Below are 26693 nucleotides of genomic sequence, written 5' to 3'. Positions count from 1 at the left end.
TTATTATTTTATATAGGTATATACTTATGATAATATATGTGCTATATTTACATTATGTATAATATATGGTCTAGATTCGATAAAAATTGAAAAAGAATTTTTTTATGTAAAAAAACAAACAAGTCGTTTTAATCACATCAACTATATATTTAAGTTGTCAATTCTAATACTGAATAAAGTTGGAAGACAATTTGTATTCGTTGTATTATTTTTTTATGTAAGAACTTATGTATACATAGTTGGTTTGTACATGATTTATCTTATGTAGAAATGTTTCTTAAATTTAATCATAATATAATATAAATAATAAAAATATAATATTATTATACGAATTGTATGAAAATAATATGAACTTAAAATTTCCGTTACTACTGTTCGGCATTTAGTGACTATATAATAATACCGAGTCTAAATCGAATGGCACGTAAACTATTAACCGTTGAGATAATCATATTTTCATTGATGAACACGACGATGACAATTTATTTTGTTAAGAGATTGATAAATATTTTATTATTTTTGATGCAAAAATAAATTGATTTTCAATAATGTATTTTTTATATTTCAGAAAAATATTTTGAATTCACAAAGATATTTTAATGATTAAAGATTCAATATCAACCCATAATTATTCCGAAAACTAAAATATATGTAATTATCAATTACAGACGAAGCAGAACCAACTGTATTGTTTTTTTTTTTTTTTTTTTTTATAAAAAATGTTTATAATATAACTTGTCATGTATTATGTATAATTGTATAAACTGATATTTGTTTTAGTTAAATTATGAAATAGTTGGATAATTGAGTTTATTTTTAACTAACAACAGTAAAACTGTGCATTGCTATAATAATTATAGATATGGCAACTCTGCTTATAAAATATAAAACATTTTAATATTGTATACATACTACATAGTTACTTCACATTTTAAGATGTAAGATTATTATTAGTCTAACCGACCTCGTTAAAACCGGACTGTTACTTATTAGTTAAATCTGAAAAGTCTGGGAATGAATCATGAATCGTGTCGATAACACATACAAACATTTAAATCCAATCAAGTTCTTCAGAAATTGTTGTTTTAGACTTAAATATGAAACAATTCATGTAAATACATTTTATTCGCTTTAGACTGTTCACCCGAAAACACAATTGTCACATAATCATTATTTTATTTATTTTTTTATTTATTAATATATTAATTAATAATATTGAAAAAAAAACGCATTTTCATATTTTGTGACGTAAAAATTTGTTTAACAATCAAATTAAGACGAAAAATGTGTAAGAAAAGTCATTACACTTATTTTGATACTATAATTTATAAAAATACTTACACAGTACAATAATGCACATGTAACCGTCTAGCCGATCACTTAAAAGTTATCACTTATTTTATTTACAGTGTAAATAAATAATGAACGTTTACGATTGTTTATAAGATCAGTTGCTTGAGTGCTGCAACGGCTTGCTTGAGTGATTGCACGTACACTATTGGCCGATGATCATCATTATGTATCTACTACCCAGTAGGCAGTATCACGAACTTAAAATATATATATATTGCCTATATGGAACTCCTTAAAGATGTAATCACCGAGCGAAAAACAAAATAATCGAATCTTCTCGTTAGTTTCGTACTTTCGTGCAGGTATTATATCAGCTGACAAAACGAGAACATTGATGGTAAATAAAATAATTAAACCATAATCATTGAATTTCTTCGAAATGTTTTTTTTCTATCATCTAATCACCCACTATGTTTTTTTGTAGTAATAAAATCATATAACAAAATTAATAATAACTGGTAAAATACTAAAACATACCAAAAGAAACATTTTAATCTTTAAAAACGCATAGTTTTGTGAAATTATATAGTCTGCTATTCATGATCACGTTTTCCGTGTTGTATCTTAGCAAAAATAATTTACATTTAAAAGATGAGGCGTAGTTTTATCAAACACTAATCGCTACGGAAGGCCTAAAAACTCGTGCTTAAAGCAACTAACATCGCAATATACCTAACCTTCTATTTTTCTGGTTATATTGTTCAAAAAGGATTTACTTAAAATTATTCTTGTGTTTTCTTGGAATAGATTAATTTAGATGGAAATTTAATGTCTTAAATTAGTAAGATCGCTGAATAATGTTTTTGAAAATGTACAAAATAATAGAAATTATAATCTTTTTCATATTTTCCACCTACATAGATGCATTTTGATAATTAATGTACACACGGAATAATATAATATTTCACCAGTTGCAGATTAGTATTTACTTTATGTTTATATGATATACATAATAAATATTAACTCCGTGCATCTAGTCCACTAATATAACCGAGTTAATAATTTACCAAATTATTTTCTAGAGCATCCAAAACAGTCGGTAAATACATGATACATTTTCAAATTTTACTATAGAAAGTAATGTTTTTGATTGTTCATTAAAATTAATTTAAGCAAATAACATACCATTATATTTTCATTATTAAAAATAATAAATATTAACAATAAAAAAATTAAAACTTAATTCCAACGTTTGTCTCAATTTAGCTCTAACACCTGATTTTTAATCAACGAAAATGCCTAAAGTTAACAAAGAAAAGTTAAGTATTGAAAATCCGTTAAAATACTCATATTTTGTTTAAAATATAAATATAACAAAGTGCTAACGTACAAACAATAGTACACTAACGTCGTCTCAATTGATAGCGAGTATTGAGTACAAATATTTTCATATTATTTTTTTTATTGAAGCAGGCCATTTAAGCCTTTTGCACACTTCCACCAAATCATTCTATCTTTCCCGATTTTTCACTATTTTCATCGTAATGCCATGCTTTTATGTGATTTGCTATTCTATCTGTTCACCGTTGATGGGGTTTTCACTGCAAGTCTATTTTTGTTTATTTTTTTAACTAATACATTACGAACAAGGCTTTCATCAGCTCGCCAAACGTGGGCAGCCACCTCCAGACATTTTCCTTTAAGTATTCTCCAATGTTTAGTTTGTCGTAAAGCTTTTCTAAATCCTAGTTTTTTCTTTTTTTTATATTCTCCATTTAGATTTCTTGTGGAACCATATATTTTTTGTAAAACTTTTCTTTCAAATGATAGTAGTTTTTCTTAATTCCCTTGCATAGTAGACCAATTTTTGCATGCATACACTGCTACTAGGTGTAGGTAACAAGTGTGTAGTTTTTCTTTAGTAGTTTTGATAGAATTTTGGAGCTCGTAACAGTCATTCAAAATCAATCAACCGATGTATACACAACGTCTAAATTAGTGTACACAAAATCAATAGAAAAAAATGATTTGGAGAAAAAAAACGAAGTGCAAATATTTACCAAAATTAAGAGACATAAAGCTAGACAGTGCTTTTAGTTTTAACTCGATAAATCTAACATTAATGCAAATAAAAAATACCGTGTGTAAGTATACAATATTTTGCTTGAAATATAATAAGAGATGGAAAATTTTTCCTGCAATAAGCTAAAAATAACATCAAATTATTGTACATAATATTTGTTCTCTTTCACGTGCATAACATAAATGTATCAGGAAACAAACTGAAGAAAGTTCAATTATTACAAACACGTTGTGATTTACAACTTATCAAACATATATGTTTGTTCTAATCATGAAACTATTTGCTTTTGTGAATTTTTATCATAAATTTACATAATGTAATAACTTGACCGAAAATTGACTTCATCAATATCTGTTATTCCGATTGCTTCAATGCGTATTTCGTTTGATTTACACTTACTTTATCATTATTCATTACTGTATGGATAATATTATTAACATCTACACTTGCATTATATAGATGCCTATAGACAGGGCCGGCGAGAACATTTGTGGGCCCCGGGGCTGATAAATTCCGGGCCCCTTTACTTATAGTTATTTCATATTTGACTAAGAATACTAAGATATACATAACACTAATACAGTAGTCTAACCGATTAGACGATTACACAGATCAAACTCGCATTAAATGCGCGTATGTTTTTTTGTTATCTTTGTGCGTACTGTTTCGTACTGTGTTGCGTATGTGATAAATGATAATATAGTAGCTACATATAGCTGTTTAATTTTGAGCAATCGGACGCGAATGTTTACGGCTTAACTTGTAATTCTAAATTACATAACATACAATTTGTATAAAAATAATTTTTCTACTCAAAAAGTTAGCAAAATTGACATCCCGGGTCTATAGGGCCTGTGCGACTGTGCCTAAATACGCCCCAGACAACGGGCCCTCCTGGAGGCTCGAGCCCCAGGGCTCTGGCCCCACCTGCCCCACCCTCTCGCCGGCCCTGCCTATAGAAATATACTTGTCAGATTTTATTTCAATATTGATAGCATAATATTAATCTAAATATTTTGAGAATGGTGTACAGTAAATAATAATAAAGTTACAAAAAATTTCAAGTCCTTAAATCTATTTTTTGAATTTACAAGTTACATCTAAAAAACAACAAACGAATAAAAATTGTCATTTTTATAACAATAATTATTATTATTGGTCTTTGTATTAGTGCTGCATTCTCTTAATAAAACTATTTTGAAATGTTCATAACATTTCTTGAATTGAGTACAGGATTAGATTACCTAATATTTTAGTTAAAGTACTCTCTGGTAGACATTTTTATGAAATATTTATCATTGATAGCTATAAATCAGAAACCGAAGGGTAAATAATATTTTATAGTTAAGTAAATTATCATATATTTATTTTAATTTACTGACGATAATGTCGTTACGGTCATTACATATTTATTCGAATATTATGTTTCTCATTATAATAATACATTACCATTTACGTTTTTTTTTTAAATTTTTTTTCACACGAAAACTTTAACCGAAGATTTTAAAGTCCTTTGACAATGTTGGCATGGTGTATTTTTAAAAATGTTTCAATCGATATGGGATAACTATTGACTCGTAACCAATCCCTAGGGTGTGTACCATGAGGATTCATTGATTAGGCTTCCTCACGTACCAAACTTAGACCAGCTGCATTCCCTTGTGAGTTATTTCGAATTTCAAATAACAACATAGTTATTTTTCTGGGAGGAAAAACTGGATGGAGGTAAGTCGAGTGTGATGTTACAGATAGAGAGGGATTACTTTGAGAGTTCGTAGTCATTCAAAATTAAACATAGGTACCTTTATATCTCTTTGATTAATTTAAATTTTTTTTTTTATTTTATATAATATAAGTTACATTAATTATGACGTATATCTATGATTACACATTAATTATAACGGTTTAAACCATATTTGTATATTGCAAATGTATACGTTATTGATTTTTCATTAAATATATATATTAATTTACGATATTTTTTTAACTTACACAATTGTTATAAATATAATTAAATCTTATGTAATGAATTCAATTATGTTATACAATTATATTGAAATTATTTAAATAGACTGTGCTTACTATTAGGCTATTATAGTACTATAATATAAAACTCATTAGGTTGTATATTTTTTATTTACACTATTTTTATTTTTGAAAATTAATCAAGATTAAATATCAGAAGAATTAATTCTCATCATCAGTTTAATAATTATTTTTTAAATTTTCACTTTATTTAAATAAAAATAAAACTTTGTAAATAAGTAGATAAAAAAAATTGTAATTATTAAAATTATAAATTCAATTATGTTTGCAATTGCTATATTTTGTTATTTTGTATTTTTTAAATAATTATTTTATTTCAAGTTATTTAGTATTTATGAAAAAAATTGATTATTCAAACTGCCTTTAAGTAGGTATTTATACTAAAAAGGCATACATACTATATTTTTTGCTAGTTTTGTTTGTATTTATTGTAATTTATAAATGCAACGGATGAGTCAAATTGAGTATAGTTTTTCTTATAAATGAAAAGACTTAGATAAATAGTTGGATTGAGATTAAAATTAAAATTTTAGTTAACTGTTATTGAAATATTTAATTTCAAAAAAAAAATAATAATAAATGATGTCTGATTTTACAATTGAACTAATTAATAACACATTTAATAAGATCATTTTTAGGAACATATGTGTTAATATTCAAAAATGATTAAATAGATAGTATTTGATTACATAATATTAATTAAGTATTGATTTGAATTAATTTTATGGTTTGGCGTAGCGCGTTAGCTGTTACCAGTCTGCGGAATGCGATTTGGAGCAAATAATGACCACAGCTACTAGTTCCCGGATGGGTGACCATTTAACCCTAATTCATAGTAGTTAAAAATCTTGTTACGGATACACGTGTTTGCTATCAACCGTAACTATCGTAAAAACAACCTACCGTACAAACCATACCCCAACCACAGTTCATAACATCTACAATAGCTAATGGTGACCCTAGTTGCCGGGCTCAAGTTTAATTAAAAAAAAAAAATAAAAATAATTTTAAATTCACAAACTACATAAAAGATCGTGCAAGAATTCATCATAATATGATTGTCTGTCCACTGTCCAGTGAGTATTTTCTGTTTATTTTTTTTTGATTTGCTGTGAATTTATATTTAATTAATAAGTTACTTATTTGTTTTGCAAGACATTTTGTTTATTATGGACTATGTATTTAATTATTTAATTACCACCTACTGTTATAGGTTTATTTTAATTACGTAAAAACTATGAAAAAAAAAAAAAATGATAACTCAATTAAAGATTTTTAATTGGGCGAGATTTATAAAAAAAATAAGTTTTCTAACAAGATTAAAATATTTGACTTAAAAAATAAAGTGAAATGAAAATATACCCATAAAAAAGTGCCACCCAAGTCGACCCACCTTCACCTGATAAATCATTGGTTATCGACTATCGTACATAATATTCATACAGTATAATTTTCTAAGCACGATAACATGATTTATATTCTTATGTATTTTTTTCAATTTAATTTTTTGGATTTTATACTTATACTTAAATTCTATATAAATTTAGAGATTATTTTTCTATAGAATTTAAATTATTTCAATCACATCGCTATTTTATACGAAAAACAATTGTAGTAATATGGATGATAAACAGATCGAATGAACGAATTATCAAATAATATTGTTGTACTATTATGTCTAAAAGTTGATCTAGGTGGTTATCAATAAATTAATTATACTTACGAACATTGATGAACTCAACAGTCAAGCTAAATTGTAAGGTATTTTTACGTTAAAATGTTCGATACCTATCATTTAAATAATACATTTATATTTTTAGTAGGTATATATTAATATATATCTGATTATGTATTATTCTCAGTTATCCATTGCTTATTGATTGCCATTGTTGCTGTAGACAAAAGTAATCATCCATCTCTTAAGTTTATACAATTTAATTTTTTAACTTGTCATCTATCTTTCGGATATTGCGTATTGTACTTTTGTGTGAAATAATATGTTAAATACATTAAGGCCAAATTCATTACGAGTATTCAAAACATACGTAAAATGATAATAGTAATAATAATAATATGGAGATCGAAAGTTGTATTTTCAATTTCAGATGTGATGTACTACGGACGTTTAAAGGAAAACGAATAAAACCCCTCGTTAGACATTTGAGCGCCGCAGATAATTTCAGAGGACCATATCTATGAAATACCCAAGATGTTATTGGTGTTTTTATTCCTTTTCCTTTACATCGATTACAATTTTTAGTACACGCACGCGCTTTTGGGCGATGTGTTTGCCACGCATGATATAAGTTTTATACGATCAATTTTTATCAAATGCAGGTTCTATATACACGTTTGACATAGAACAAGTTTCCGCACTATACTATATAAATAGATACCATATTGTTTTGTATTTGAACTGTATTTATGTATATTAATATTAAGTATGTCACAAGCATTCGTTACTACTCGTACCACAAAAAACTATTTGTTAAAGTGCACTCGTATGCGCGCGAATGATGTATCAAATAATAGGTAAAAATAAGAAATAAATACGACCGACAACGATTTACGAGGGGAAAGGAATATTCAGAAGAAATTTATGGGAGATATAATTTCCACAGTTAAATATTTTACTAAAAAATAATTTACTTATAAATTATAATTAGTTAGTTATTTAAGTGTTTCTTTATTCCAAATTTACGACTAAATAGTAAAAATTGTTAGAGTCAGAACTGTAGCATATTATTTTAGGTATTTAATATTTTTTTGCGACAACGAAGCTTAAACAGCAATTAAGAAACTCATTTGAACGACTTTGTATCGTGATATTGAAAAGTGACGCATTTATACGTTGTCATGGATACAATTTACTATTAATTTCCATGCTATTATATGCAAACAGTAATATTATACATAAGATAACATCAAAACCGTAATATTTGGCAGGTATTTATATATTATTACGATTTTTTAATATGAAAAGGTTGACAATTAAAATCGAAAATAAATTCAAAATGGCTGAATATTTTAGTTTTATTTATATAATTGGTTCGTATTATTTGTTAAGTCACTTTTTTTTTTTTTTCAAAATAAGTAAAATAAGTAAATATTCAATAAACTAATGAAAAATTATACACATATAATGCTTACACTGAAAACCTATTCATAACATCAACCCAAGATAAGATAAAAAATTGAATCGTGACCGAGGTAATATATTTGTATGGATGCACCAACCCATTATAATTGAGTTTATTACTTTTACTTAAAATATTTTATACATATAATATATTATGTATATAAATTTTCAAAGAATTTTATTTTTAACATTCAACTGTCATACAATGACATACATGTTATACACATATTGATGTGTATCAGCATCTCTGTATGTACGTTTTTATCAAAACTGCATACAAATGTATGTTTTAAACTAACAAATTGATGTACTTAAATAGTAAACATCAAAAATGTAAATATTATACTCACAATTAAACCTTATAAAATGTAAAAATACATTTAAAAATATATTAGAGCAGTATTAATTTTAGATCTATAAATAAACTTACAGTTATACATTGATATTAGTTTATAAAATATTTTTCTGATTTAATTATTTACAGCTACTAACCAAAAACTAATATAAAATACCAATTTATACTTATTTTAAAATATTTAAACTATTTAGATGTTTTAAACTACTACGCGAGTAATTGGTTTTGATAAAAATTTGGTTAGCCCAAAAAATGTTAGCTATATAACGTACTAGACATAGTCTTAGTAACAAGTAACAAATATAACGATTTATTACTATCAGTTTAACATTGTGTTTTAGTGTTTAATAAAAATTATATTAAATCCCATAATTTATATATAAATAATACATACACTATTTAAATTAGCAGATTTAAATTATAATTCTTCCCAACTAAACAAAATAAGTAACTAATACTATTTAATTAATATATTTAAATAAATAAGCTTAGCTCAAACTTACACTCATTCACACAATCTGTTTTTCTAAAATGTATTACACCACGTCACCACAAATATTTTATTATTTTAATATTATAGCTAAAAACTTTTGGAACAAGTTTTTGTAAAATATTTAATATTAATATATACAATTTTAAGCTATTTGGATACAATTTAGATGTTGATGAAAAATGTCTATAATTCTAATTTAATTATTTTGGGTTAGTTTGTATTTATAAAATAGGTAGACAATTATAAGATTAATCTGATTAAATGTAAGTATATATATTTTATTTTTATATTGCATAAATTTAACATGAATTAAGGTTATATTTAGAATCTTGTTCTCCTAATACAAGTTGGGCTTGCAGGGAATGTTGAAGCTATGTAAGTGTGTTATTTATTTTTATGATTTTTTTTGTAATAAATAAAATCTTATTATACACAAGTATAATATGTCTGTATTAATTTGATGAACTGTTGATAAATGATGAAACAGACACCCAATGATGAATATTGTGGGACTAATGAACATTTGACAAACAATTTAGGATATAATATTGTAGAATTTAACATTTAGAACTAATCAAAATGCATATTGCCATTATTACCTTTAAAAGGCTACTAAACGCTGATAATGCCTGTGATTTATTCTTAAAGAAACCCTTATTTATAAGTTATAATATATTTATATTATTATTATCATGTGAATCTTAACGTTTTATTTATTTTTATACATTTTTTTAAATTAATTTCAAACAATATATGGATATTAAATTTAAAAAAAAACTACAATAAGTATAAGATGAATACTTTTATTAAAACATAATGTTGTTATTAAAAATATAATGTAATGTTCAATATTAATTGAAATTTTAAATAGAATATTTTACAATCAATAAAAAAAAAAGAAAAAGAAAAACATTCAATAATTATTATAAGTCTCCAGAATAATAGTTAAATGTAGTTCACATTTTTAGATAAATACTTTTTCGGTCTTTCGTTTAATTTATAACTTATTCAATTATATAAATGAAATACCTTATATTATTTTTTAACATAAATGACGATAAGTAATTATACTGGGTGTATATAATATTTTTTAGTATCACAAATCATGAAAAAATTACGTGAATGGCCGTTGTTCGTAATACCGTTATTCTAATTTTGGTTGTCCCGGAGATAGGTGAGCACCCGATCAGTGCATTGTCTATAGGACTCTGCCCGATTGGAGAAACCGAAATCCTCGAGTCTTGCCGATGGGTGTTTGGAACCATTGAGCACTATACTTTGGCCCTGGCAGTTGTACGTGTCATACAGTACGATGCATTTTTCCTCAGTGCTGTCGATGTCGACCATTATTATTGCCTCGATAGTCTTGAATGCGGTCACATAACTGGTGGTGGTGATATTTTCGGCATTTCCGGTGTTATTCATGACCACCGTGTTCATGTTCACACATCCATTAGGGTACGTTACGTTGGTACACCACGAGAAGTCGTTCTTCAAGCAAAGCGTTATCGGTGACAAGGTTCTGTAGTAGTAAGCCGAACACGACAGCGCTGCTGACAATGCCACCAATGTGATAAGGCCGAAAGAGTTCATTTTGATTTTTGAATGTCTCGACTTTCGATAAACACAATTGAACAATATAAGGACAGATATTATACTTAAAACTGCGGTAATCGACGGCGTCGCGATCGTATATGAATACGTTATGGATCAGCAGCTCTGTATTTAAAGTCTACCGATGACGATAAAATTATGAAAATTAAAATAATCGTAATCAAATTTGCCGTGTATGGTTATTTGTAAAGTTTAATAGATAACGTCAAAAATAGAGAGTGATAGACACTTAAATTTAGTAAACGACATTTTTAGTTAAAAAATACTCATTTACACATAGGCACTTGAGATTTAATCGAATAATAATCTGTAAGTGATTCATTACTTTTATACTAATATAATTGTTATCGTTCCACTTAATTTCATGCTCGTCAAAGATGAGAGAATCCAACAAAAATCACAATTGTTGTATATTCTATAATTACCTAATATTCTTATATTTTTTATAATTCGTAACATTCGATAAATTCGAAATCATCTTAAAATTAAGTACTTATACTTTGTTCACTAAAAAGTATTTGTTTGGTTACTACTTCAGTCACAAACGTAAGATCTACTATTACCATACAATTTTCTTGATGGATTTATTTTTCTATTAATTTGCTATGACACTTGATTTATTTTTAGTTTTACAAAATTAAAGATATTTCCCTTATAATATTATGGTTATATATAAAGATAATACATTTTAAATTTAGACCCAATATTAAAAATTACAATAATCATTGAAGGCGATCATGCCTCAATGATTATTATAATTTGTGTATTTTTATTTTTAATGAACTAACTGATTGTTTTTCAGTTTATTCGACATTGTGTTTTTGTATTTTTCAATAAAATCAGAAAATAATAACATCCTTTTCCGACATGTGTCAGTAATAATACATATATATATATATATATATATATATATACGTTTTGGTTCATTGAAAAATAACAATTCGACTATATAAATATATAATATTCGATTATCATATAAATTGTACATGGATTATTTTGTATCATCTTCTATTGGGTTACACGATAAATATATTTCAATTTCAAAACCATTTGAATCGCATTACGATCATTTTTTTTTTTGTCAGCAATGAGATGGTTCTTTATTGGATGTCGAGCGTTGACATTGTATTATAATAATAATATGCATTAGTTCTGTGTTTGTTATTTGCTTGTTATTGTATTTGCAAATATTAAAATATTAAATACATTTTACCGTAGACTATAGCGCGAAGATTTCGCTAGTTCAAACATTCATTTATGAATAACACTGTTCCATTTCTAAAGAATAACGAATTAAAAAAAGTTCCAACGAGGCACGATTATGAATAAACAGTCGAGCATGTAAGTACTTTACGTAATTTAAATTTGTAAAAGAAGAATATTACACGAAATTAAAATGTGTATAGTATACTATATATTTATATATTTTGAACAAAAGATAAAAATTGGATTCGTTAAATATTCGCATTATAATAATATAACAATCATCTTTTTTGTATTTTAATCAGACTTTTTTATAATAACCGTGATTTTTAATTATAATATGGAGTCAGTCAGTTGGATGGTTGGCCGGCATTATTTAAATAATAAAATATATTAGACTTTTACTTACGCTACATCCTTTCTTAGTAATTATTAATTAAAAATTTCAAGTATATAATTGTATGTGATATTATATAATATAGATTATTATAATAGCAACGCAGGTCGTACCGTTAATATATTATGCAGCTATCCCTGTTGCAATTAATATATAGATAGATATTATATAGGTTATATCTACTATACACATTGCTATACACACAACTATTTATGACCGCAACAACTACATTAAGAGGTACCCATTACACCTGACTTCGCGCTGTTTATTATATTTATGGGACATTTAATATTTCGTAAAGCATTCAACTTAGCTAATAATCTTGCAGTGTACTTCCAAATGAACCGTTTAGATTACTAATATTAAAATGAATGAAAAAAAAAATATTGTATCTCACTAAATACAAATATCTATGGTTATGCAGTATACTAATATAATATATAATAATAGTATAATACGTATAATATACTGTACACATCCTGGACGAATCTATGTATACGTCTTATAGTTGTATAGTGAGTTAGACCATTAGGAAATTACATAATAATATATGGTGTTATAAGGTCGCGACTTTTGAATGGTATCTGTTGTATTGGTACTATATTTGATATATTATAATATTTTACACAGTATACACGATATTCACTATTATAGCATGATCATATATATTACCATGCAGTGGTTTACAAACAAACCGTAAGTTGCAGCACCCAAGGATATACACACGTGTATTAAATAATATTCAGGATTTAAATAATTTTTGCATGATTGACAAAACGCATCCAATCTCTTTTTTTTACATTGTATAGCTTAGGCCAATGCCACAACACAAGATACTATACGCACACCATACCTTATAATATAACTAACCTAAAATAATAATTGGTTCACTAGCTTAAAAGACTTATTAACATATATTATTATACAATGTTCCTTTGAACATTTCTGAAATTAATTTCATTTTGTCAACTATAAAGTAAAATACTGTCAAATCCAGCCAAACCCTATCCAGCCAAACCTTCACAATAAATTAACATTGGACGATTTTTCACAAAACCTATTACTTTGTAAGATTAACTCAACCAACTAATTTCCAGTCAAATACTATTTTTCATATCTTCATCAGTTATACAATATAAATATTAAATCGGTTTATTTGAGTCATGACTTGCTGTTTGTTACCAAAACGAATAAGTTATTTTTTTATAAATCTAAACTTTTATTACCTATATACTGTACAATAAAGTTATGTTTACTAAAAAAAAACCAGTTGAACGGGAACTATTTAATATTGCTCAAAAACACAGAAAATTTGTTAAATTCAACCGTAACTGTTATATCGGTTGAATCAAGTGGCCGACCTATAATATAATGATATAATGTTATATAGACCGTCGAAAAAACGTATGACACTATATACTTCTACTTTCAAAAAATAAAAATAGTTTGAGAACCTCTGTATCACACACGGTAATAATATAACGATTGCGTCATGATGGGATCTAATGTCTCAGACCACCGATCGCGATACTAATATACTATGATGGTATCGAATTAATGTTACCGAAGTTTCATCGGAACCCTTTAGGGCTTCATGGCGATCGCGACTGCCTGGACATGCCCACGATATGCTATTGAAAGTGCCGTTCGAGCAGCAGTCTTAGTCTGATTCTGAAACTTGGTCCGAGTCTAAGCAGATATAGAAAACTTCGAAATGCGTGGCCTACAACTACAACTGATTTCTAACGCGTTCAGACCGGCGGTAACGTTACGCCGACATAGCAGCAGCTCATCCGTTGTGGCGAATTTCGATCTCGGCGGAGTGTTTGTGCCCATACCTACACCATACCGGGTCAACGGTGACATCGACTACGCAGCGCTGGCGTACAATTTCGAGCGATGGGAAAAAATACCGTTCAGAGGTGACCACGACTCCATAAAATTATAAATATTATTATCTATTTATTATGCTGCTATAATATTAGGTTTATAAACATTAGTCGAGTGAAATTGAAACACGAAGCCAATGCATGGTTTAAAACGTCAGCGCCACCTTTGTTTAAATATTTATACAAAATTAATGATATTATATTATATTGTGCACAAACTTTTTCTAGTCGTAATTTGGATAGATAAACCGCAATAACCTTGTTAGTAATTCATTAAATACGCATATTAAAATAGCGTTATAGTAAGGATAAGTTTTGTATAGAAACCTATCGTTATGTTTATCCAATTAATATTTCATAAGATAACAGGAGTATGCTTATACTTAGCTTTCCCTTCATTGTTTGTTTTTGAGTTATTTGTCATAACAATTAAATATGACTGATAAATTAATAATCATATTACTCTTATAAATACCTACTAATCACATGTATACTGTGTACAAAGAACGGAATTATTCTAATACGATCATAACATCGACCGCGATGTAAATTATAAAAGGTCTTGATGCATTTTAAAAGTATATTTTAAATACAATAATAACTAAATTCAACAGTGTATTAAAAATATATTGTATACGTACAAATAATATGATTTATAGTTTCATTTATTGTGAGCTTATAAACGTTAAAAATTTCATTGTGGTTTTTAAATAATTTAAGGGTCTTAATATTTTATCTCCAAAGTATTTCAAAATATAATAATTATTGAATAGAAGTAAAATATAAGACTAAGCGCACAAAGCATAATTAACACATAAAATCAAAACAGAAATATTATTACTATGAAATAAATAAATCTATTTGTATATAATAATATACGGGAAAATTAAAGTTAAATTTTTTTCTACGAAAATCGTGTAGATTTAAAATTCAACTTTGAGTAAATCACAACTCTTAAGAATCGAAGGAAAAAATTACAATTTTTTATCTGGTTGCTTCTAAAATAGTTGTTTTTTTAAACTATCGATTTAATAATTTAATGTTAGATAATATGATATTATACATTATAAAAAAAATAACACATTGCATTAAACATTCCACAAAATTTAAATTTGTAAAGAATTTATATTACCCCAACTATTAGTGAGGCTTAACTTTTTTTTTCATAACAAAGTATAAAATGCAACTGAAAAATTACTTTACTTATTTATGATTGAACGCACTTAGTTTTATAAAACAACTTTCATGTACAACGTTTTACAGAAACTATTTTATTTTTATACTATTGTACGTTCAACTTGATTCTATACCACTAATAAAAGAGACAAAAGTTTAATTTAAAGCTCTGTATACAAAAAAAATCAAATTGCGAAACTTATTTGATAATAATTTAATAATTTAATATTAAAGATAATTTATCATATTATAATGGTTTTAAATTAAATTTGTACTGTTTTAAAAGCACTTTACTTTACTTAACATCTAAAAACTTGTTTGAAAATTGACAACTTTTGTTTTAGTATACAATGAGCTTATTGTGTTTATTTTTCACTATTTGGGTAAAAAAATTTTATGATATTTATGTGAAATTTAGTCGTATAAAAACTAAGTTATTTATAACTAATAACTATGTTATTTTTTCAGGATATTGTGTGGGTGGATCTAATGGCGAAGGACCATATTTAAAAGCTGAAGAAAAAATAGAAATGGTATCCAAAATTCGATCTATGATTGGAAAAGATAAACTGCTGATTGCTGGGACGACTTGTGAATGTAAGATAAAATTATAAATATTAAATAATAACAGAATATTTTCAGCGATTTTCACTGAACTTAAAAATACCGTGGGTCACGTGATTTTGATTTTAACTCTCGTGTGTAAATTATCTATAGATAAAATCAATTCCAAAACTTTTGAAAAAACGTATAATATTAATCGGCAACTATATTTTAAAGCATTATTGAATATGCATTATGTAGGTATAATAAGAATTTAAAAATATGTTTACCATTATATTGTATACTGGAATATTTGCTCTATTACTTTGTTTTTCTAAAATCATATTGTAAAATATAGTTATATTGTTGATAAAAATAGTAAATTAATATAAATATGCAATTAATTTAATTTATACTATTTACATAGCAACTAAGTTGACGTGTGACCTTAGTAAAGCTGCGGCTGAAGTTGGAGCGGATGGCGTTTTGGTGATGAGTCCATTCTACTTTAAAACTAGAATGACGGTGGGTACTGAAAATCTAACTAATAATACGTTATAAAAACATTTATTTATTTTTTATCCTGCTCATATTTTGCTATCATTTATATCATAAAATATATGTTAAATTTTTTTGAAGTGATTGGATAAATAAATAAATAAATAAATGCTTTTCTCGACTAAAATGCTGTAGAATGACTAGTAATTAAAAAGGTTTCATTTCGAAAAAAAAAAATGAATAATAAAAATTTAACTTATATACAAGGCATTTCATAGTACCTATTTGATTCATTCATAATATTTTTTTTGTTTAATATATTTTAAGTATAATTTTTTTAAATGTTTAATGTATGAGTTATGTACAATTATTAAATTTTAAAATATTTTTACCGTGTTTCTTAAAAATGTAAGTCAGTTTACAACGCTAATTAATATAAATATTTTAAATATTAAATCATTGATTTCAATAATGTATCCACTGCCTATGTATATGTGCACTTTAAGAATTAGGTTGGAGGCAGGAACTGGATAGAAGATTAGGCATAGAATATTATTAGTAGGTGGAGGGGTGAATTAGGATAAACATGTCGAAATATCCTGTATATAATATTATATGCATGTACTTACCTAAGTGTATATTAAAAAAAAAAAGAAACAAAAGAACGTTAGAATAGGTATAATATATTATAGTTAATATTAATGAAACAAGTACAACGTTCGTGATTATTTTTCTCCTTCTGTGACAATATTATAAAACGTAACGGAAAAGTTCTTACTTTAAACATTTGGATAATTTTTGTAGATCACTGTACTGTAAAATATACTATTCATATTTATTAAACTAATCAAAGGTATACGATAATATATATCTGGGTATTATTATATCAAATTGGATAACGTAAAACCAGAATTCTCGTTTACTATCACGCTGTGGTATTTAATAAATGACTATTAATATACAATATTACTGTAATTATCTTCTAGATTAGTAGTATTCCATTATCTATCGATTTAAATTTAGTTAAAATGTTATTAAATAATACGGTCTCACTGTTGTATTAAAATATTTCGAATAAATAACTATAGTATATAATAATAATGTTGTATTTTACTCAACAATTGAATAATTGTTGTTATTAATATATTAGGCAGAATGGTAACTTTTAACCGTTTTGCGATTAGTCAAAAATTAAAATTTAATAGATTTGAAAAAAAAGTTATACTGAAAACTGTAATAATTCTATACAAAAAATCAAAATATAGTATAGTGATATTAGTTTCTGTGACAATCATCTTTTTTAAAACATCTACAAACCATATTATAAGCAATAAAATGCTTGGTTTTACTATATATAAATCTATAATTTTTATTCGAAATTTGTTATTATAATTTGAGTTTTTAGGAGGACTCGTTATACAAGCATTTTGTATCGGTAGCAGACTCATGTCCTGTACCGGTCATTGTGTACAATATGGTGCCCGTTACCGGTATCGACCTCAGCGTCGACATATTAAAGAAAATGTCCTTACACCCGAACATCGTCGGCGTCAAGGATAAAGACGTAAGCCGCGCGCTATTTGAATAAACGAAAATAAGAATATGGTAGAAAAAAATGAGCGTAACTATCTTTTCTTTTTCTTTTTGTTCCTGACATTTTTTGCACATCGTGTAGATGGGAAAACTCGCATCACTGGTCACCGAAACACAGGATCAGAGATTCCAAATCGTCGCTGGCTCGGCGAGTTATTTATTGGCTGCAATGCTCGTTGGTAAATCACACGACTTATATATTTAAATATTCTTACATTGTTTATCGTCCCTTTGAGATAATTCCGTTAAGGTTAAGTTTTTTACTTAAAGGATGCTCGGGTGGCATAAATGGTCTGGCTGCTGTGCTTGGAGAACCGTTGTGTAAAATGCACAAATTGGCAGTGGCGGGTCAGTGGCAAGAGGCTTTGAAATTGCAGAGGAAACTCGTCAATATCGATTTGCTGGTGAGTTTTTTGATTGATTTATACATAGAACGTGATAGAATGCGCACTTATTTATGCAATTTCATTATACGATTTGATCAAAAACACGATCTGGAGTACGGTTGGATGGTGATTTTCTACGACTTTCTACTATAGATACTTACGTATACTCACATTTGCTAATGAATGTTTCAAAAATTACCTAGTAAATCCTTAAATAACTAATAACTGTATTAAATTTTGTCATGGATTTCCTTTTTTTTCTCCATAAATATAGTTTCGTACATGCGTGTAATGGAAGTAACATAGAAGTCCAAACTATTATAAATAGTATGAATAATCATTTTATTACATGACGGCTACCATACTACAGCGCCGGCGATGATATAAATTTAGAAATTGATTATATTCATTCAACGTAAATATGTTAATAATATAATGTGATACCAAACATTATAATATAAATATTTCAATTCCTACCTAGATCACTTCTGGCATACGAAATTTGTTTCATCTAAAATTTACTATTTACTACTACTTAAATTTATTGAGGTTGATCAGTCAACTGATATCAATCAAAATGAAATTATTATATTCATTGTAAATAAATTAACTTAGAATTTTTAACTCTATTATTTTATAGCTGATGCAAGAATGTGGACCGGCCGGTCTAAAAGCTGCGATGGAACTGTTGGGCTATAAAGGAGGTTTGTGTCGATCTCCGTTACCAACAATCAGTGACGAGAAAGTTGCAAAAATCAAACTGACGCTAGAAAAAGATGGATTTTTGTAATTAAATCAAATAAAACAGAAACAAAAAAACTTTATAATTTTTACAGAATCATATTAAATATATATATATATATATATAATTTTATTACAAATAAAAGTCAATACATTATTTTATACAAGTACATACAATTAATAATATAATTAGGTATATTGATACATTAACTATTAACTTACGTTCTACGTAAATATACATTTATAATAAATTAAATACAAAACTAATATTTTAGGAATAAACACATAATATATTCAAAAGAAGCATTTATAATAATTTCACTAACGGGATAAAGGACACCGTCAACAAAAACCGTTATAAAATATTGGCTCAACGTTTTTAAAAATATAATGATGTTTATGCGTTATACTTAAAAATATTTTTTTCTTTCTATGTATTTTGCCATGGCACGTTTAAGAGTATATAAATATGTTCAACAACCTTCTTTGTGAAAAGAATTACATAATGGTAAATTATTAAATTAAAAAAAAATTCAAGGGTACGTTAAAAAGTTCGCGACAGAAACAATAATATTACTAATAATCATTTTAGTCATTGAAATCGCTGATGAAATAGGCAATATATATTTATTTTTTTGAAGTTTCTGAACAAAAACAGCTTATATATAAATATAAAAAAAAATAATATACATTGGCACTATTTAGTTCTGTTTCCATTTAAACTTTTTTCTGAGCTTCGGACGATTTGTGTTAAAATCTTGGTAACGATGTAAATAATAATAATTTATACTTATACGACATAAAAATAATTAAACATTGAATACTTAAGACTAACATCTGATACTATAATACACACAATATATCACAAACGCAACGTTTATTTTTTTCTCCTCTTCATCCAAGTTTATTAACAATGGCTATACGAGGTTAACTTTGGAATCTCCATGGTGACAAATCTAGTTCCGTTAAGATCTGTCTACACGGGACCAATGCATTCCTATATTGGAGATAAAACCAAATGTTAATAAATATATAAAGAACAAATAAAATTTTAAATCGATCAACATCCTTTATATAATATAACGGTTATATGTAATATGTAATTTGCGCAAAAATTGATCCCAAGTATAAAAAAATATTGACCAAAATTGCTATAATGTAATTTACATTTCACATAAATTGATGGTATCTAAGATAGCCATTTTTATATCGAAATTAAAAACGATGTCATGATATCTTAGAATTAAATCAATTGTACCTAAATCTACTATAATATATAAGTAGTTAACAAGACGTGTATAATATTTCCCTGATAATCGACTGCAAAAACCGAGTAACTAAAATTGTGTACAACTATTTAAGTACAAATTTTTGTATCTAGATACATTTGATTTTTTGAATTGCACTTTTATAATAAGTTCCATCTTTGTGTTCGAGATTTTAGGTGCTTGTATTCAAAAGAACGTATCATTTTTTTAGTTTAGGTTTACGAGAGAAACATAAAACTTGAATTAAAGTAAATATTGATTAATGTAGTGAATTTTAATTCGGTTCAAATACAATATCGTCTAAATTTATGCATGGCAAAAGTTGCATAATATCGTTATTTTGACACATATTGAAAATCATATTTTTGATTACCTGTGAATTATGATGTGCAAATTACATTTTATATCTACATTTATTTTTGTATATAATATATTACTAGCATTTAAAAATTTACCCAGGGTTGATTTGTAGGAATGCATTTCTCTGCATCGTTTGTATGTTATCGCCAGTCAAACATATGAGAGTAGACAACGAGAACCTCCTGATAACGGACAGTTGATCTGAAACATTGTCATTAACGTTAAAAACGATGTCGTTAGATGCAAATTTTTCGGAATGAGCGTACATGCGTGACAGAAAATTAATAATGATGATCATTACTGGTTTGTACTATACAGAATGATTTTTCAACCATGCCAATCCTTACTTTGTCTTTAAATTATGCATTTATTCAAATTATATTATTCTTTTTTTCTCAAGAGTTATCTTAGTTATCTTTGAATAAATAAATAATTATTAGGTTTAGACGTTATAGAGGCTATGATAATTTAAAAATTATTAAAACAATAAATATTTTTATACTATCATTTTATAATTATTGTAAACATTGTTTTGTACTATACGTTGAAGGTAAAAACATTTTCAAAAAAAAAAAAAAAAAATCAACTATTCAACAATTTTATTTATAGAAAAGGGATTGATGATGATGTACTCATTCGCAAAAAAGAACAATTTTGTAACGTAATAGGATACTCTTAACATGGCATAAAAAAAATATTATTATTTTAATATGATATTTAAGTATCGATACTTGAAAATTCAAAAAATAAAAATCGAAGGCGTCAATACAATAACAAGACAGCTCCAATTTTTTTTCAAATACGACTTAAATTTATAGTATTTTCTGATAAAAATAAATTAGCCCGACATTTCTGTGTAAGAACCAGATAGCTCTAATTATTAATAAACTACAACTTTAAAATGTAATTTTTTTTTTATTTTACCAATTTTTCAGTTTCAATGTAAAATACAGTTACAAATATTAAAAAAAAAAAATTTGGTATTTGGTCATTGAAAATTTTTAAATTAAATTTTATGTGTCTCCTGAAAAGTTTTAGAAAATGGAGATATTTTGTTATTGCACTGATGCCTTCAATTGCATTAAATGTTTGGTTGAATTTTAAAACAAAAGTAATCCTGTAAACGTGAGCCTAATATCATTTTATATATATATAATGCTTGACAGCTGCAGAAGTACTCAGTGAAAAATATTTAATGCTTACCTGGGGAAAAAGCTCCGGGTGATATATCGTACTCGTAAAAGAATCGATCGCCTGCTTTGTAACGGAAGAATCCTTCTCCGAGGACACATCTAAATGAAGGAGTGGTTAACGTTCCGGGAATAATTCTTTCGAGCATACCACCAACTAGGTAATCAATGTCGTCGACTGTTGGATAGATTTTAGCTAATCGTTCAATTCTCTGTAAATAAAATAATTTAAAGTGTTAACGGTCAAAATGGTCCTTGATTAATAATTATTGTTCTAAAAATTACCTCTTCGTCCATGACGTCTCTGATATCATCGAACGAAGTAGCCTTCGGTAGTCCACATAATGTCCTAAAGTGATTATACGACGGTATTCCCATGTCCCGACCACGTTGAATATCTTTTGCTACTAAATCTTGTCCCAGAGGTCCATTTGCTCTGAATAGCAAATCAGTAATCTAAAGATAAAAAACCACTATTTTATTAAATATTCAATCAAATAATTAGTAGTTGTAGTTAAATATTTTTAAATATTATGTTAATAGTTTTATTTAACGTTTAGTTTATTCTGAGTATTCAATTTAGTTGTAAACAAAATAATTATTAATCATGATAATCAAAAATGAAAATTTTGATGAAAATGTAATGTAATTAAAATACATAATTGAATTATAAAACAAAATTTTTAATTACAAACTATAAACATAGTAAATGTATAATTATCAACGTAATGATATAGTTATTTTACGTTTTGATAGAATGAATAAAAAAATTATAATTCAATGAATAAAGTTGTAGTGTTAATATTTACTTTAAACCTACGTCTTAAAATAATTAAAATCCAATTTTTATATTTTAAAAAAAAAACCATAGTATAATGATAATATTTTTTAAGAAATCCTACAAACATTTTCTTTAATTATATCCTCTGAACAATTAGAAAATATTTTTTTTATAAAAAATTATGAATGAACATAAAGATATAGGCTTTAATATTATATTATATTTTATTTATTTTTTTTTTTTATCAAAATGATATGTAAAATAAAAACGACATAGTAACTTATTGAACTATCATTGCCTGTGTAGTAAAGTCATTAGATACACAAATAATATGATCAACTTAACACAGTTTGCTTAAAATTAAAATAAATTATAAATTGAACATTAAAATAAATAAGTATTATTTTTTTATAACTTATAAAATATTCCGAGATAATTTTAATTAGGTATTCAAAATAAACTAAATACTACACATAGCCCTTGAAATATTCCTCAATTTTTATTCCTACATAATACCACAAAACAATCAATAAAGAAAAACAAAAATTAAAAATCCAGATTCAACTTAAAACTAATAATAATAGGTAATATACAAGTAAGATAAAAACGTTACTTACAAATTTGTTCGATAGGTATATCATTAAATATTTTCTCTGTATTAATCAATTACGTTCTTAATTTAATGATTTTTATACGAGTATAATATAATTTATATATATATATAATATCCTAGAATAATTGTTTAATATATTAATGAGCGTGATAGCTATTAAATAAATTATTTAAATTTATTACATCTCAACTAAAATTTAAAATGTTGTGCTATTTTTGGTGCAAATATAACTTTTATTTCATGAATAGCTCAGATAAGAAAAAGTAATAAATCATAACACGATTTATGTACTCACTTCTTCACTGAAAAATATGTCTTGTGCTTGTTGAGGTTGTGTCGCTATACCTCTCAGGAACATATCATAGTTACCAGGTCTTTGTATAATTCCAGGCTTGTTCATCCATTCACTGAATCGTGTTGGCGCAGCACCGTTTTCGCGATCTTCATTCACCAAGCTGAAGCATTGAAAATACAAAAAATAAAAACAATTAAGTACTTTGTTCTTTTGTGCTTAAGTAATTTATTTCACTCACTTAAAAACGGATGGTACTAGGCTGTGCAATGATCTAAATGCTCCACCAGCAAAGCTAGCCAATGTGGAAGGATTAATATTTGAATTATATAAATTACTATAGCCTTGTTTTAGCGGAGAGATGCCATTTTCACGAACATAATTTTCACCTATACATAATACAACTATTATTAGTAATAACTCACATGATAAAAAACTACTAACTTACTACAGTTATAATTTTTTCTTTGTTTCTATTAAGTTCAATGAACTATTCATAGTTAACTTTATATTTGTACAACAGTATTGATGTGTATATTGTTTATACTAATATTTTTAATAGCATACATATTAGCATGTGCAGAAACTTGTAATAAAGAAAGGATCAATATTGAATATAGAGTTTAAATTATTTTATTTATTTATACGTATATTAAAAAAAGATTTCAATTTTAATATCCTTGTATTTCAGAAATACATGAATTAAGTAGTCTTTGTAAAATGAACTATTTAACAAGAACATATTTAGATGCGTTATGATATACTTGTATAAGTAATATTAAATTTAATATTTTAATAATTTATGTAAAAAAAAAAAAAAACATAATTTTTATTCGTATTAGTTAATTTTCTTTATACTTTCACTATAAAAAATATACTGTCTACTATGTGTTGTAAAAAAAAAACTGATTTAACTTTTTACTACCTTTTTATTCACTGTATTGTACATATTTGTCTTTTATTACTTGATTAATAATATTATTTTAATGATTGGAAAATTATTTAAAATATAACTCATAATAGCTATAAAATAACGAGTAAGTAGTAACATATTATTATTATTATTATTATTATGAATATTGTTGATTTTACTAATAGTATGACATTGCTAGTCACACATCATAATATATAAAGTTAATTTATAATTAATAACATTTGTATAATCTTGTATGTTCATTATTACGTAATAATTATTATCTTGTAATTTCATTATTTTTTTCTTTTGTATAAAATTATATAGAAATAAATTATATAAATACAACAATTATAAGTGTTTAAAATTTATATTATTATACGTGTTTAGTTTAAGTATTTTAAGTTAGATTAAAAATATGTTTGGTTATAATTTATCTTAATCATAATTATAATTAAAAGTATTTGAAAAGAAGACAATAATAACTACATTATTATACTACCTATATTACTACGTATTTAGCTTGATTTTTTTATATTATATTATGTAAATAGTAAGATCAAATTTAATTTAACTTAAGTAAATTATTATAATAGTATCTAACCTCGCCTGTAATTTAATTTTAAACGCTATATATACTATTGTTTTGGTCGCTGAAGATAATGAAAACCACGACATTGGTATTTAGCAAATTAGTTAAATTACCTAATAAAATTGGTAGGAACTCGTTGTACGTGATGTGCTGAATGATGGCGATGACAAACTTTCTCGCTTCTTGGTACAGTATCTCGTCGGTCCATTGTGGGTTTAGCTGCGCAAACTCTGTCACCAAAAAGTTGTGCAACCGCAAAAGGGCTACTTGTGACACGGCCATATCGGGATGTTGATTTACTCGACCGTCGCCTAATTGAGGTGGACAGATATAAGAACATTTTTAAAAATCTTTCAACAATAAATATGCTGTGGCTCTAAAATTATTATTAATGATACGTGTACTTTATGTGGGACTCATATAATGTACAATATTAAAAAGAAAGTTTTGTTAGTTGGAGTATTGATGCAGACACAAGTGTTTTTTCACTAATCATAATTTTAATTATATAATAATATTATAATTATCGTTATTTTGGTCAAAATAAAAGTATACTTTATGTCAGAATACGTATTATAAATTAATGCATTTCAAATGTATTCAAATCGTGTAAAAGCACAAACAAAATATCATAATATTTTTATCCGTGTTCCTAAATTTGATAAAACAGATTTCGCATCTTCAAATTGAAAAACTAAAAGTAAAGATTTTTGGGTTTTGATGAATTTGTAGCGTATAAAAATATTATGCAGCTATGTCCGTATGCTGTGAGATTGTGATGTTAATGTATTTAAACATAGTGATTTAACGATAAGAAAAATTACATTTTTAAAACGAGTGTATTACACGACGTACTTATATACATTATAATTCAACTATTTAAATTTAACACCTTGTGTGTTGATGTTTAACTATTCTGTGTATAGCCTATGTGAATTCATGTTGTAATTAATTGGCTACAAAGTGCCTACAAACAACAAAAATAAATACGACGACATCACAACCGTAACTGCTTCTGCAAGACTTGACCCAATTACTCGACCAAACCAAATACATTACCATATTAATGGGAAATGTGGAAATGTAAAAACATGCTATTATTTTGTTTTAAAATTTTACTCAGACACCGCAATGCATAACGGTTAGGTTCAAAAGTCATAATATTCAGTTAACCGTTTCAATCGAGAAGAAAGGGAAAATCAATTAAACATTTCAATATCTATCACCGATTTATA

General features: G+C 26.2%; 3 protein-coding genes across 3 annotated transcripts in view; 1 reads left to right on the top strand and 2 right to left on the bottom strand.

Annotated features, from left to right (window-relative positions):
• Positions 1-10449: 10449 nt before the first annotated feature.
• On the bottom strand, positions 10450-11122 carry LOC112597239. Its single transcript, XM_025343204.1, has one exon. The coding sequence runs from the start codon at positions 11000-11002 to the stop codon at positions 10559-10561; it is 444 nt and encodes a 147-aa protein (XP_025198989.1). The 5' UTR covers positions 11003-11122; the 3' UTR covers positions 10450-10558.
• A 3135-nt stretch (positions 11123-14257) lies between these two features.
• LOC112597213 (4-hydroxy-2-oxoglutarate aldolase, mitochondrial-like) lies at positions 14258-19544 on the top strand. Its single transcript, XM_025343165.1, has 7 exons — positions 14258-14545; positions 16157-16285; positions 16659-16756; positions 18135-18293; positions 18405-18501; positions 18593-18726; positions 19349-19544. The coding sequence occupies exons 1-7, from the start codon at positions 14338-14340 to the stop codon at positions 19496-19498; spliced, it is 975 nt and encodes a 324-aa protein (XP_025198950.1). The 5' UTR covers positions 14258-14337; the 3' UTR covers positions 19499-19544.
• Positions 19545-19710: 166 nt separating this feature from the next.
• Positions 19711-26693, bottom strand: part of LOC112597212 (peroxidase-like) — a 41416-nt gene continuing 34433 nt past the window's right edge. The window contains exons 7-13 of the mRNA XM_025343164.1: positions 25572-25769; positions 24195-24342; positions 23957-24116; positions 22553-22723; positions 22281-22479; positions 21173-21278; positions 19711-20446 (exon numbers count right to left, since the gene is read on the bottom strand). Coding sequence (XP_025198949.1) covers positions 20377-20446; positions 21173-21278; positions 22281-22479; positions 22553-22723; positions 23957-24116; positions 24195-24342; positions 25572-25769 — 1052 coding nt within the window. The 3' untranslated portion in view covers positions 19711-20376. The remainder of the gene's footprint in view (positions 20447-21172; positions 21279-22280; positions 22480-22552; positions 22724-23956; positions 24117-24194; positions 24343-25571; positions 25770-26693) is intronic.

Source organism: Melanaphis sacchari, unplaced genomic scaffold (assembly GCF_002803265.2).
Source record: "Melanaphis sacchari strain LSU unplaced genomic scaffold, SCAv2.0 Contig395_pilon_pilon, whole genome shotgun sequence".
Taxonomy (NCBI): Eukaryota; Metazoa; Arthropoda; class Insecta; order Hemiptera; family Aphididae; genus Melanaphis; species Melanaphis sacchari.
This window is presented reverse-complemented; position numbering and strand designations above follow the sequence as displayed.